Source organism: Gasterosteus aculeatus, chromosome X (assembly GCF_964276395.1).
Source record: "Gasterosteus aculeatus chromosome X, fGasAcu3.hap1.1, whole genome shotgun sequence".
NCBI classification, from domain to species: Eukaryota; Metazoa; Chordata; class Actinopteri; order Perciformes; family Gasterosteidae; genus Gasterosteus; species Gasterosteus aculeatus.
This window is the reverse complement of record NC_135698.1, coordinates 4214119-4228551: the sequence shown is the minus strand read 5'-3', so window position 1 is coordinate 4228551 and position 14433 is coordinate 4214119. Positions and strand designations below refer to the sequence as shown.

General features: G+C 45.8%; 1 protein-coding gene across 1 annotated transcript in view; it reads left to right on the top strand.

Annotated features, from left to right (window-relative positions):
* Positions 1-13730, top strand: part of LOC120809326 (junctophilin-3) — a 34230-nt gene extending 20500 nt beyond the window's left edge. The window contains exons 4-6 of the mRNA XM_040163040.2: positions 3820-3944; positions 5116-6104; positions 11501-13730. Of these exons, the coding sequence (XP_040018974.2) occupies positions 3820-3944; positions 5116-6104; positions 11501-11581 (1195 nt within the window). The 3' untranslated portion in view covers positions 11582-13730. The remainder of the gene's footprint in view (positions 1-3819; positions 3945-5115; positions 6105-11500) is intronic.
* The last annotated feature ends 703 nt before the right edge of the window (positions 13731-14433 follow it).

Here is a 14433-nt window from a genome sequence, read left to right as displayed (position 1 = left end):
GGTGTCAATCTGAATTTCCATGAAATATTTTTTTTATGAGGTCTTATGCAACAAGCGCTCTTGGCACATTTTTAACAAACTCCATGAAAATGGAGATGCTCTGAATGTTTGCCAAGTTCAGCGCAGACGTTCCAGAGAGGTGATGCAGGTTGCCAAATGTCTCCGATAATGGAGAGGTACAGTACATACAGTGCAGTTGTAGCCTCGTTTTTAAACCAGCTCGTTTTCTGTGGTACACACACACACACACGCAGGAATATGTAACCCAGATACAGACAGCAGAACAGCCTCTCCCTCTCTGGCCAACCCCCAGAGCAGCAGAGCAGGGTATTTCCTTGTGAACACCAGGAGAACACGCCGAGAGGTGAAACACAGTCACAGGACGCTAGCTGCAGATACTCATGGATCTAAATGACCGCAATCTGGTTCAAGGATGATTCAGCACTTTGTCCAACTTTTCTGGCGCACTTGTGTGTTTCATGTTGTGTTTCAACATGTTCGCAGTTCTTTTTGTGAACGTTTATCCAACTTCTTGAGGTTGATTTGCATGTCGGGGAGCAGAGAGGTCAAAGGTCAGGTTTGGCTCCCACACCTGGTAGAAAGTCTATGTCATCTGACAACGTGCCTGATGTCATAGTACATCCCACATTACTATGTGTGTGTGTGTGTGTGATAGTTGGCGCGATGAAGGTGGTCACATGTGTTGACTGATGTGGCCACAAGGCAACCTGTGATAAGTTGGTTGTTGTTGTTGTGGTTTGTGATTTGTTGGCACCAGATAACCACACTGGTGACTCACCATGTTGAGTGGATGGAGTCATTCACCGCAATCATATGACCTGGTTTCAGCAGTGAGCTCCACTCACACACACACACACACACACACACACACACACACACACACACACACACACACACACACACACACACACACACACACTATAAGCAGTGATGCACACCGGAAAGCCCAGTTAGTTATTCAGGTATGAATCACCCTCATCAGCTGGTTCAGAGTAATGACGCAGATGATGGAGTAGCTTAGCCTGAGTCCTGGATTAGACTCTCTCTCCTCGTCTAACCTCAGCGGCTGTGTGTTTCTCTCCCTGTGTGTGTGTGTTTTTTCCACACAAGGGCCGTTGCTCTGGAGATGGTTTGGTTCACCACTGGTCCAGATTGAACAACTTTTAAAAGAATGGCTATGGAGTTGTATAGAGACATTCATGTTCCCCAGAGGCTTGCTTGACTATTTCTCCAATGCCCCAATGAGGTGAATATTTTTAATTTGCGCGTTATATGGTGAACATAATGGGCTTGCTAAACAGTCCTGTAAGAGACCACAGCGGAGCGAATGAGCAACTCTATTTAGTGCATTGCAGCTCAACCATCTCTCTCATAAACCCCGCTGCTTTGTGTCATGACCTTCCACTTTTGTCTGGGGAATCATGTCGATCCTTCCAGGCACTTCATCTGCTAATGATTCATGGATGTTGAACTCGTAATCCCTTTTTAACTCCATCTTTTTTCTTCCCTTTCTGTTTCTCCCCATGTCTTTCACAGTTACATCCTCGGCACCTTTCCTTCATCTCTCCTGCCTTCCTCCCTCCTCGTCACTTCACTCCTCTCCTCTTGCCATCCATCTGTAGCTCTTTACTAGGACATAATGTGGTGTGTTGCACCACCAAGCTCCCATCGAACAGGCTTCTGTTTTATCTCCAGGCAGTTGATTCATCCTGAAACACGTTGTTCCCCGAGCTGACTACTAGTTGGACAGGAAATTGTGAGGGAAAGCGAGAGAGCGAGGAGGCGGAGGGAGGGAGGGTGGGGGGGTATAATAAAGAGTGTTTGGTGGTTTGGTGTGAGCACCAAGGTGAGAGCAGGTTGTGCCAAGAGTACATTCGCATGGAAAACGGGTTATTTATGCCCTTTAAACCTTGGAAACATGAGAGTTCTGTCAAAAATGTCAGCGTGCGATTATATCATTTGGTTCGGTCTTCTCCTCTCTTCTCACACCTTACCTCCCCCGCGACCGGCATGCACGCTCACGCACACATGGTAGTGTTGAGTATACCGCGGGCCCTGGCAAAGCAGAACTGGCAGAGAGCGCAGCGAGGGGCAAAGAGAGGATGGAGGGGGGGGGGATCAATAGCCATCAACATGCAACACTGCATCAAGACTGTTACTGCGCAGAGAGAGAAAATAAGGCGTGTTGGAGAGGATTTTTTACACAAGTCGAGAGCTCCTCGAAAAGACCGTGAAAGAGGGAGACAAAGGTGAGAGAAGGGTTTTAATTGATAGGAAACATGTATTTGATATAAGCGAGAGAAAGAGATGAATCAATCTGCTTCTGATCAAGAAGCAGATGAAAGGGGATTGTGGTGAAGATAGAAGGAGCATTTAGAAAAAGGTATAATGGAACATGGGAGGAAATAACGAGCGAGGGTGATGTGAACATGCTGCAAAGGAGCAGTTAGGGAGGAAGGAGATGTGAAAAGCAGCCAGAGAAAGGAATTATTTTGTGAGAGTAAACACATTTTCAGGAAAATGATTAAAAAGAGGAATACAATACATACTGTAGCTCTGCAATAAATAAGTTACTGTGTGAGGTATCATGTAATATCGTATTTCACGCTGTTCATGTATGCGTTTTTCTGGCTCAGGTGTCTTTTTATAATCGGATTTTCAGCCACAAAATCACACAATGGAGCCGATGAGTCAGATACGAATGAAGCGGTATACACTGTATGTAGTACTACCTGTCAAGGAATTATATACCTGTGCTCAATGGAGATGCGAGTCTGGAGATTTATCATTTGAGTTCCTATTAAAACGTCAGATCTAGGTCGAGCTCAGATCTTGGCAGCTGCAATTGGTGGTTCATTTTTCTAGCATCGTCTTGACGGGTGGCTGCTCCTAGCAACCACCGTCACGGCGACAGTTTCCAAGTTCTGCATGGAGATTGACTTATAAATATTACTTTATCAAAGGAATGAATTCAAAACGTGCCTTTCTGCTTGCTAATAAATGGCTTGTTAGCATTCAGCTAACAGACCAGCCATCTTGCTAATGCTAAATTGTCAGTTCTTGATTTTTTTTATTTTAATCTCCAACGGTTGGTGTGCATCAGTGTGTATCCTTTCTGGCAGTGAAAGTAATTTAAAAAACACTATCAACATGTGTTTGTTTTTTTTCTCCGCTAACCGGTCGCTCGCACACTACCACCGGATCATCACAACTCAAAAGACTTATAGCTCAAAAATGTTCAAATAGCTGTAACTTATCACACAGGAATTTGAATTGTTTCTGGCCTTCAAAATGATAAAGAATTAATAACATCTTTTTAAATTAAAAGCATAAAAAAACGTGTAGTGAGTAATGGTAAATTATCTTACTACTGCTCCTAAACGCGAGGGAGAAAAAACACAAAATAGAAAAATGAAGAAGTGGCCTCGTTCGGGCAATGAGTGATGAAGTTATTACTAATGTTGAACTAGTTTGTTTTAGAGTGTTGTGTGTATTAATATTAGTTTTGCTAACTTTATAGTAAACCGGGCTACACCAGTGAAAAAGTAAAATACTGTGGTGTATTCAAAGCTTGGTTATCTTGTTTTATCAAAGCACTTTGGGACAATGCTTTTCAGTACAGTTCTTCTCTTTTGAACAGGATCACCTTTTCTCCTTCCTTCCCCGCTGCACCTTTTTCCCTCAAAGGAATTTGTTTTGGACTCCAATAACAACCAATGATGATGAAAATTCAAAGTGAAAAGTTTATTTTATTTATGTGGCGCTTCATATTCTGTCCCCCTGTCCTCTGTGCATCAGGACGGCTCATTCGCAGGGCAAAGCTGAGGCAGCGGTGGAAGCCGCTCAGAAAGCCCAGGAGGAGAGTCGCATGGCGAGGGTCACCGCCAAGCAGTTCTCTCCTTCCTTCCAGCACCCAGGAAATGGTGGGAACACACAACTAAGCAAACACAACTAAGCAAAATCACAACATGCATTTTCATAATCAACAAGAGGCAACAACAAGCAGACACACGTTAACAAAACACATGTTTGTGTGTGTGCCACGGTGATAAAGGTCGGTTTAAGCCACCCTCCAGCTTTGAGTTGGTACCACTGTCACTCACATTCGTACAGCACCACAGGTAACCTACCCACGAGAACATGCACACACACACACACACACACACACATACACTCTGACTTCGCATTCCCACACACGGATACCTGAGATGATTCTTTTGCCATCTATTCTCCTCTCAGCGGTTGTCTGTTTCTGTCGCGAGGACACGTAAACAAGAAGCCGTGGTGACATTTTGTCTGTGTTGATGTCGTCCATCCTGGGCTCCATCGTGTGTCCCATCGTGTGCCCCATCGTGTGCCCCATCGTGTGCCCCATTGCGTGCCCCATCGTGTGTCCCATCGCGTGCCTAACCGTTTCCCATGCATTTGTTTGCAGATAAAAACTAAGGGCATGTGCAAAAATGGTTAGGATTAAAAATCGTTTTTATCATCCCAGATTTCCTACTCCGTTGAGAGATTTATAGTAGATAAAAAATGTTAATTTAAAAGATTAAATAGTTACATCACTAAGATGGCTTTGGTTTACGCTCGACTCTGGGCCAGCCGTCTAAGGTATAAATCTCATACGGGCCTTGCCGTGCCTCTCTGCATGCCGTGTAATTGATTTGATGGACCTGTCTTCTTTTTGGTCGTGGTTTTGTGTTCTTTGTCGATGGGGATCCAAAATGTTTTTTCAGAAAATTCTTTCCGAAATAATGTGCATGTCATTATTGGCTGTACTACGGGGGCCCTGAAGTGCAAAACACAACGGCAAATAGGAAAACACAACGAAATTAACTCCTTACGGAAAGGGTAGGGCCTTATAGCAGGAAGCACAGGACGGACGCTTCTGATTGGACAGACGGACTGTCTGTCTTTTAACCATCTGTCTAATCAGAAGGAGTTAATTTCGTTGTGTTTTCCTATTTGCCGTTGTGTTTCGCACTTCAGGGCCACCGTACTTTACCGAAGCTTTCATTTAAACGGCAGTTGTGCAATGCTAACAAGTAAACCAAAAATGTCCGTCTCCTTTCTGGTGTCATCTGTCCTTTGCAGGCATGGAGGTGCAGCGCCCCAAACGCCAGGTGTCCAGCGAGGTTGAGGGCGAGGGGCTGTCGAGTAGCGCCGGCACCACCGACAGCCCGGACCTCTACGTCAAGAGCGCGGGCTCCGACGACCCCTCGAACGACGCCGCTACCCCTGACCTCAGCCCCCCTTCCTCCTCACCGCCCCACACCCCGCCTCCCCCGGCCCGGCCGTCCCAGCGAAGCAAAAGTGCCCGCTTCCACCGGCAGACCGCCGTGGACCACGGGGACAAGAATAAGGAGGGTGGAGAAAAAAGTGAGAAAGGCGGAGGAGGAGGGCAGAAGGAGATCCAGGTGATGATGGAGGGAGGAAGCGGGGGAGTCGAAGGGGGTGGCGGAGGAGGGAAGGGGGAGCACCCACGGGCCAACAGCTGGAGCGAGGACAAGAGGAGAGGGGGGTTGTCGAAAGGGGGAGGCGGGCTCAGCGGACCAGGAGTGAGCCGGACCAATGGACACAAACACAGCTCCGCCAATCACAAGTCCCGGGAGCATGGATCATCCAATCACAGACAGGCTAGAGGGGACAGATGGGTGGAGTCGGCCTCGTCGGCCTCTTGGACTTCGGGGCACAGGGCCGTGCACGGTCGGGGGGGGCGGCTGCTGGAGCAGGATGAGGAGAAAATGAGCAATTATGAGATGGAGATGAAGCCTTTACAGCCCAGAGACTCCACTACCCACAAGCCCGATGGGCAAAGGGAGGAGACGCCCGGGCATAGTCACGCTCACGGAGAGGGCCGCTCGCACACAGTGCAGCGCCAGAGGCCTAAGAACCGCGAGGGGAGGGAGGGTAAAGAGGGCAGAGAGGGGGGCAAAGACTCAGCGCACAAGCCGGACCGAGCGGGGGAAATGATGGATTCACGGCCTCTGCGTCGGGACCTCACCCTCTCCCCCCCTCTGAGGTCCTCCCCCATCCTACCGGAGCAGCAGGACCATAGCCTCACGCAGAGCAAAGGCAACTCGGTAAGCCACCTGATATTGCAGTCTCAAATAATGACACGTCACACTTTACCCCCCTTTTACAGCACTACAGAGAGCACTCGTTTACAGGGCTCCCCTCGGCCAACCAATGATCACTGCCAGATCAGCTGACCCCCATAACGTTATATTGCTGAGAAATTCCATCAGTGCAGATTTTGGAGAATTCAAATCTTTGCCGTGACCAGATCTCACTGATGAACTCTCGGCCCCTGTGGACACTTGCAGGGTAAAGAATGAGGAGAATCAAAGGGGTTTCTTGGTGTATTGTTCTGGGGGCATGACATCAGGTCCTTCAGTGAGACTCCGAGTCCTCATCGGCCGCAGGGCTGCTGTTCCTCTCTGGCCTCTGTGTTCAGAGGGTCAGGAGACCATTTTTACAGGATCAAAAGTTCTAAAACAGTGAGGGCTCGAATTCACATCACAAGGATTTTTCTTGTGCAAGTCAATCAATACAAGTTCAACTACTAAAAAGGGTGTCAGTTCTGAAATGGTTCTCTATGTACAACGACATAATCTATAGCACAAAAAAAGCTTTCAAGGGAATCTAATGTATTTGCACGTATTCATTTGTTGCGGTTGTATAAAGATTCCTTTATTATTATCCACCTGCCCTTCCCTGTGTCTACGTAGCAGACAGCACAATGTCCCAAACGGTTTGTAGATGGTCTTTTTAAACGAACAGTCGATGGCAGCACATCTCCCCAGCCAGCTTCGAAAATGTCCCCTTTTGAAGGCACGGTTTACTCTTGCTTGACATGGATGCTTTCAGGCCACAAATCCAATCCTCAACAGAGAGCCGGCTGCACCTTTTACAGAAAAGCTTGTCCTTTTCAACACTGTATCCAACCAAGAAAATCTCTCAACACGACTTTGATGAGAAGCATCTTTGAAACCATAGAAATCAGGTCAGGTTTGCTGCGTTGCATTTGGTTACATACAATTGAATACTTTTAATACATTGCATGATTGGGGGGTGTCCGGTGTGCCCAGGCCCCTACGTGTCTCTCTCTGCCTCTATATCAGACAGCGACTGTAAGGTGCATTTGTCAAATCTGTCATGTCACTGCCACACATTAATTTGATTAAAAGGACTTATTGCCCACCGTCACGAGGATACATTCCATCCCCGGTGACATAACACAATGTTATCCCACATATTAATATAATCCTGGGGGAGAGGCACAAGGTTTAACCTTGTAAAATAAAGAAAGATTTTTTTTCTGTACTATGGACAAGCGGGGATTACGCCGTTTTAATATCATTTTTTGGCTACGTCTTGAGTCGGGCGGGTGGACGGCCCCCAACCACGCTAATCCTGGATAATGATACAGCCGCAGCATTAGCTAATGAAACCAAGTGAAAAATCATCTGTAAGCGAAAGCCACACGTTACAAATGGTAGCTCTGCGTACACTTGTGTGTAAACTGTTAAACACAGTTTCCACTCTCCTCACACAACCTGTTCTCTTTAATGACTCTTTAATGAGTCTGCAGCAGCGTGGTGACCGGCCCCCGTGGGTGAAGTCGCTTGTTTAATAGTTCAGTGACTGACTGCTGCTGCTGCTGCTGCATGAAAACACAAAGCCTAAAACACACCAAACACAGATATACAGGCAGAGAGAACCCGGCGGTCCTCTCTGCACCTTAGTAACAGCACACTGGCAAACTAGCCCCTTCCTCACTAGAAGGCCCCCTATTGGTTAACCAGCGCTCTGTTGCTAGGGAACAGCTTATGCCTTGCATCAACGGCAGCCAATCGGTGGGCGTGTGTCGGTGACAGGGGGGCGGGGGATTGGGGGGCGGTGGATGGTTGGAGGTTGTGTGTGTGCATGTTTGCTGCTGCAGAGAAGCAAGAGTGAGATTTGTGTAAGACGGGTTCATAGCACACAAAGATACTATCACAGGCCGATAAATACGCTGCAAACGTTGGGGTGTTAACAGCCAATCAAACTCCATTGATATGATGCATCTTGCGCAAGACTGGAACACAAAAGTGCATTAGTGCATTAAAAAAAGCGTACTTCTTTTTTTCAACTCTATGTAGTATAATGCCGCTGTACCGAAATAGCTCTGCACCTCTGTGTCCACTGGAAGACATGAACCAGTCGTCATCATGGAAACACAAAAATGAACCTGCGCGCATCCCAAAGGCTCATATCTACCGGAGGAAGAGGTGCACCCCGATGACTGAGCCCTTCCTTGCAGACAAAAAGCATCATGATGACGGAGAGATCCTGAAAGTAACAACATGAAATCACAATAGATATGAAGTAATATCATACGTATTGTTATGCTGTTGTCAACTCCAGATCACCAAGTCGTTACCTCCATGAATGGGATGTGTCCAAAGACGAATAGACTTTAAAACATGTGTGTACATAATATCGCTTTCTGGTTGTGCAGCACACAAGCTGCTGCATTTTGGCTGGTCTGCAGTTTATGTAAAGCTGTCCGAGGTGGGCCACAAAAGGAAGCATTACAGCACAGTAGTCAGGCACACGTCTCGTCTGAAGGATTTGGCTTAACTTCTGCGGTAAGATCATAAAAGAAGTAATATTATTGCGTCTAAGAGAGTGGAAGTTTTCAGGTCCGGCAGGATGATTGTTTGTTCTTTACTTCTTCCTCAGGAATATAAGCATTGTTGTAAAACATGTTCGGTAGGGTCAAGTCAGCTGGTGGGGAGGTTAAATTACATCTCTATCTTAACAACATCAAAGTGGTTCCTTTTCAGCAAAGGGAAAAGAATAACAAATAGGAGTTACAATATGTTCCGTGATTATACTTAACCTGATCTTTTATTTAGTTATCTCTGAAGAGTAGGCTACTACTCTGTGTTCTGTGCATTTGATTGATTATACACCAGGATGATTAAGAACAATCCGGCTCTGTTTTTGAAAAGTAAATAGTAGTTATTTAAAACAATATGTTGTGAGTTTAGCTGTTTTGGCTGTTTCCGAGTGTGCATTTTCACATGTCATACCTAAAAATATATAAAGAAATAAATGTGCTCTACCAGTCTCAAAGATTGAAATATATACTTTTGTGTAATACAGATCTGTAATGCAATAAATATAATGTCGATAAATACAACAATTACGTAAGCCAGTGGGAGATTTTATTAAAAGGAATTAACGTTAACAGCTACACCATATATTTCCTTCACATTGTTCACATTGTTTTTTAGAAATACACTTTCTCGCAGAAGAGATCTCAAAGCTAGCAGATAAACTAGAGCGACATGAGGTTAGCTTAGCATAGAAACTCCAAGCAGAGGTAGGCAGCCTGCGCCGTCCATATGGTGTATAAAACTATACTTTTGCCAAGCAGCTTCTCTAAAGCTCACTAGTTTAACACAATGTATATTGTTTGTTTGGTATAAAATAACAATACTATATATGTATTCTAAATATAGCTTAATTTAGAATACAGAAATTAGAGTTCCCTCAGATAAGTGTATTTTACAACTTGACTTGTTGCTATGATCTGAGTTTTCATACGATTTACTAATCGGGAATACTAATAGTGAATGATCACAGTCCTTTGGCATAAATGAGAGAGCCAGACAGAAAAGTTATTCAATTATTCAGTAATCAGCATCCCATTTTTTAAAAGAGAGAAAGATGTGTTGTAGTACAGTGTGCGGTTACATGAAAAGCACATACAGTATTTCCTTTCTAAATAGAGGCGGAGGAGCCTAATGATCAGAGGATTTCATCCTCCTGGTTCGGTAATCATCTGTGACGCAGATCTGTGATAAGCCTTTGACCGGATTGATCAGCAGAAACCTTGTTAGCAGCCAACTCTGGACAAATTCATTTGCAACAATGTTGCACTATTGCTGCTTGATATCGGCGCACAGTGAGTCCCGTTGTCTCCTCCCACAGTCTCAATTAAAACCATACTGTAGTCCAAAACACACTTTATGTAAATTCTCATGAAATGTAACATTTCCAAACAAAGGAGACCATTTTAAGGGATTCTGCCTGCGAAAAATAAATATCCGCTGCATCAATGATGATGTCAGTGAGCATTCGAGATCCAATTTCCCATATTTACCCAGAACGAACAGGTGGTCAGAAAGGTTGGCCTTAACCCGCTTGACCCAGGTTGTCAGCAAGCATCTGCTTAAGTGTCATTGAGCAGGACACTGACTTCCTGCCAGGTCCGGGCTGCCGTTCTGCGGCCGAGTTGGCCCTCTGACCGGACTCTGACACAGGAGCTGGGCCTCCCCGCGGGACCAAACGCGGGATTGTATTATTTATCTTAAGATGCAAATTGCTCCTTCGTCGGTGCGCTTCTTAACACGTATCACCGTTGCTGCCGGGTCTGCAAATACACTGCAAATAATAATACAACATAACAATTTGTTGACTCTGTGACATTTGTGCTACATTTTTATTCATGTTTCCAGGCACCACCAACACAAAGCAAACCAGAGGGAGAGGGAGGTACAGTGGGCGCTGAACCTATTTATTTATTAGATTGTCTGAAGAAGTTGCATCGACATATCTGCTTAAGATCTAGGACCCCCCCCCCCCCCCCCCCACACACACACATTTTTTCTATTCTGCATGGGTGACGTATTTTTGTAGGACAACCACTCAGAAGTAGCATCACACTGGGTCCTTCGACAAAAGAAACAATGGGATCCTATTGGAAACATTGCCAAGCTCTTCCCCTTTCTCTTCCAAACAGCTTGGGCAACATTGTTTTGAGATTTGTTGAAAAGATAAGTGTTTTCTTACACTTACAGCCAAAGGAATATGGGCTTGAGTATAACAGTTATGGCTGATTTGGGGGTGCACCCGATACCAAAAAAAGAATAACGACAAACTCTCTAGTTTCATTAGTTTTAGTACCACACAACAATACTCAAGTAAAGTATCTATGGTGTATTCAGCACACAGCCACGGGGTTATTGATGTGCCTGCGTTATGCACGGTCCAATCAATGTCATTACAATTTTTTAATTATTTCAACACAACAACAAAAACTCCTTTGATCATCATTTACTTTAATATGAATACATTGACAAAATAGAGCAGAACATCGACCTTCATGAAAAGAAATGCTCGATGTGATTTGAATTCACATAAAGCAACTTACCACCTACGGGTGATTTGGCGCTCTGTGGTCCCCTCTTCTTGCTTTTCAATGATTCTTGTTATACCGCATTGCAGTTTTTTTTACATGAATAACGGAACCACGGAATGTGCTACTAAGATATGTCTTTGTTAAATAAGGTAAATGGATGATTAAAAATGTCTGCAAACAGTTATACTGTTGTTGTGAAAACAGCCCTGTGTGTGTGTGTGTGTGTGTGTGTGTGTCCCGATTATTGACACTCTCCCCATTTCTCTCCCTCTCTCTCCCACACAGGCCTACAGCTCTTTCCTGGTTGTCATGGTGATTCTGCTCAACATTGGAGTGGCTATTTTGTTTATTCACTTTTTTATTTAAAGACAGCACCGCTTTCAGAGTCAGCTTGTTGATGCTACAACAACTATACATTTCATGTGAGTATTACAGAGAAAACCTGCAGTACCCCCTTCTGCCCCCCCCCCCCCACCACGGCGGGAGGGATTGCGGGGGAAGATGAGGACCAAGGCTCCGCCGATTATTATAGCTTGCCCGTGGGTATCCTCGCCCAAGCTCGGCCCGAACGTCCCCGAAAGAGACCTGGCGCCCGGCGGACCGGACGCAAGAGGGGCCGACCCGGTCCAGAAGGTGGACTTACGTGAGCTCTAGCAGCTCCACATAAAGAACCAAATGGGCCAAACCGGTCTGATCCCCAGGCCCTGAGAGCTGCAGCTGACACAACAGCGACATGTCTGCTTCCACTGTCTGCAGACAGCACCGACGAGATAGACTTTTTTCATCTTAAATCATAGTTCTCAACAGATTTGTAACTTACAATTTATTTATTACCATATGTTTTTCTGTCATGTACAATATGTTGATGGATATATTCTTTATTTTGTAACCCTCCAGCCCTCTTTCTATAACTCCTGCCTTTTGGTTCCTCCGCCTGGCCCGGGTGTTGTTACCGATGGTTCAACGTGCGTGTGCGAGCGTGTGTGTGCGACGGCTGGCGAGTTGTTGCTTTCAGCACATCCCTCAGATTCGTCTCCTCTGATACACATCTCCTCTCGTTCTTCACGCAGTGTGCCAGTGTTTAAAATGGGTTTATTTCTATTATTGTGGGACCGGGCGTGTGCGTGGTCTCCCCGAGTAGCTCCGTGGCCTTTTGTGCTTCTCTTGTTCACACAACTTCACACAAGCGCCCCCCCCCATCCAGCTCTTTTACTCAGCGTCAGCTGAAGGCCCCAACCCCTCCGTCTCTTCCCATCTCCACGCCCAGCAGTCATGGATGGAGCTCCGTCTGTGTCCTTGGCAGAGCGCTGCCCCTACTGTGTCAGTAGCAGAGGTGATTCCGGGGGAAGTCCTGCACCCAACGGCGCCAAGCCTGTATGTGTAACGCCAGAAACATGGCTTTGACCGAAATATCATTTTAATAAATCACTGCCTGCGTCTCTCTCAGACATTACCTGAAGACAGTGACTACACTTGCAAGAGGTCTGCACTTTTGTAGTGATGAAAGTACAAAAAAAGCATGCGTTTGTACCGTAATATCTCAGTCGTTTGAATCTGAAAGCAACAGGAAGACGCTTTTGATTGGAGCAGTGTCTGGACAGAAAGCTGTCCGCTACCCGTTGTGATGCTGAGGCCCCAAAAGAAATCTACTCATGGGCTGTGATTGGTCGTCGCTGGGTTGAAACCAATCGCGTCCTCCACGTGGGGCTAAGAGGTCCTCCTCCGTGTTTGGAAGGATTTTGGTGTGATGGTGCAAGAAGGTTGTGGCGTTCCCCAGCTTCTCCTCCAACGGCTACAGACCCTCACTGACAGGCAGGCAGGCAGGCCGAAGAATAAAGAAGTGATATATGTATATATATATATATATATTTTATTTTATTATAGAGCGAAGAAAGCAAGTTTAACTGTGTGTGTGTGTGTGTGTGTGTGTGTGTGTGTGTGTGTGTGTGTGTGTGTGTGTGTCTCAAACCAACCATCCCGTGTCTGTTTGCATGTGCACACATGAACGGTCATCGGTTTGTGTGAACATGTGTGCGCATCCCCCTCACTCCACGTGACGTTGGCGGGACGGCGGAGCACGTTGCCATCGGTAACAACTTCCAGCGGGGCAGGGAGGATTGCTGCTGTTTGTTCTGTCTGACGCAGCGTTCCTCAAACTATACACATTTCTGGTGTTGGTGTCTGGTCCCCCTGCCCGCCCCAACATTATGGGTACATAAGGGTACAGTCTGATGTGCCTGCACCGCAAGAGGCAGAACAATGTATTTTGGTTTTACATTTTTTGGTCCCCAATTAAAGGAGGGTCCAAGAAGCTCTGCTGTATGCCATGAGCCTGGTGATGATGTGAGTTTGCAGCATGCTACAGCATGCCAAGCTCTCTCTATAGTTTTACTCTCTTCTTTCTTTCTGTCTTTCTTTCTTTTTCTCTCTTTTTCTTGCTTTATGTTTCTGGGAATAACTGTTTTGTTTTTGAGTTATGTGGCGAAAACAATGAAAAGTGTTTGAAAAAAAAAAAGTGACTCCTGTGTATTTTTTTTGCAAATCTGTTTCTCTTTTCATCGTGTTGCTGTGTTGTGTCTTCAAAGTTTGTGTTCGCGTGTGTGTGTATTTGTGTATTAGGCAACATCCCTGATGCACAGGAGGAGTGGCACGGGAGGGAGGGGTGCAGTTACTATAGCAACCCCTAAGTGGATTTTCCTCCGTCAGCGACGGGGCGTGGCCCGTTGTCGGGGGGCGGGGTTTCCTCTCGAGAAGTTCTTATTCTCAATGAACGTACGTGAGGATAAAGCACAGGCGAAAGTAACGCGCAAAGGCACATGAGCTGAAAACAAGGGGATTGATTGATCAACTGTAAACTCCATATCTCCATCATCTGGTACGAGGCAGAGTCGGGTGTTAAGGTGGATGCATCACCTCAACCAAGCGTCCTGCTGCATCAGGTATCAACGTGGACATCTGCTGCCATCATGTGGTGCTGGATCTAAACTACAGAATAACAGCACCCAGGGTCCCTGAGGAGTGAAATGTGAAGCTACCATTGAGCTAATATGGATCGTTGCTCCTTTCGCCCATGAAACAATGCCTTTGAGTCTATAAGGGGCTTTAGTGAATCACTAGCCGGAAGTAGAAGGAAAGACACCTCTATAACCTCCGTCCTCGAAACTATATTTATATAAACGTATATTATATTCCTCGCTCTGACTGCTCAACTTATTTAT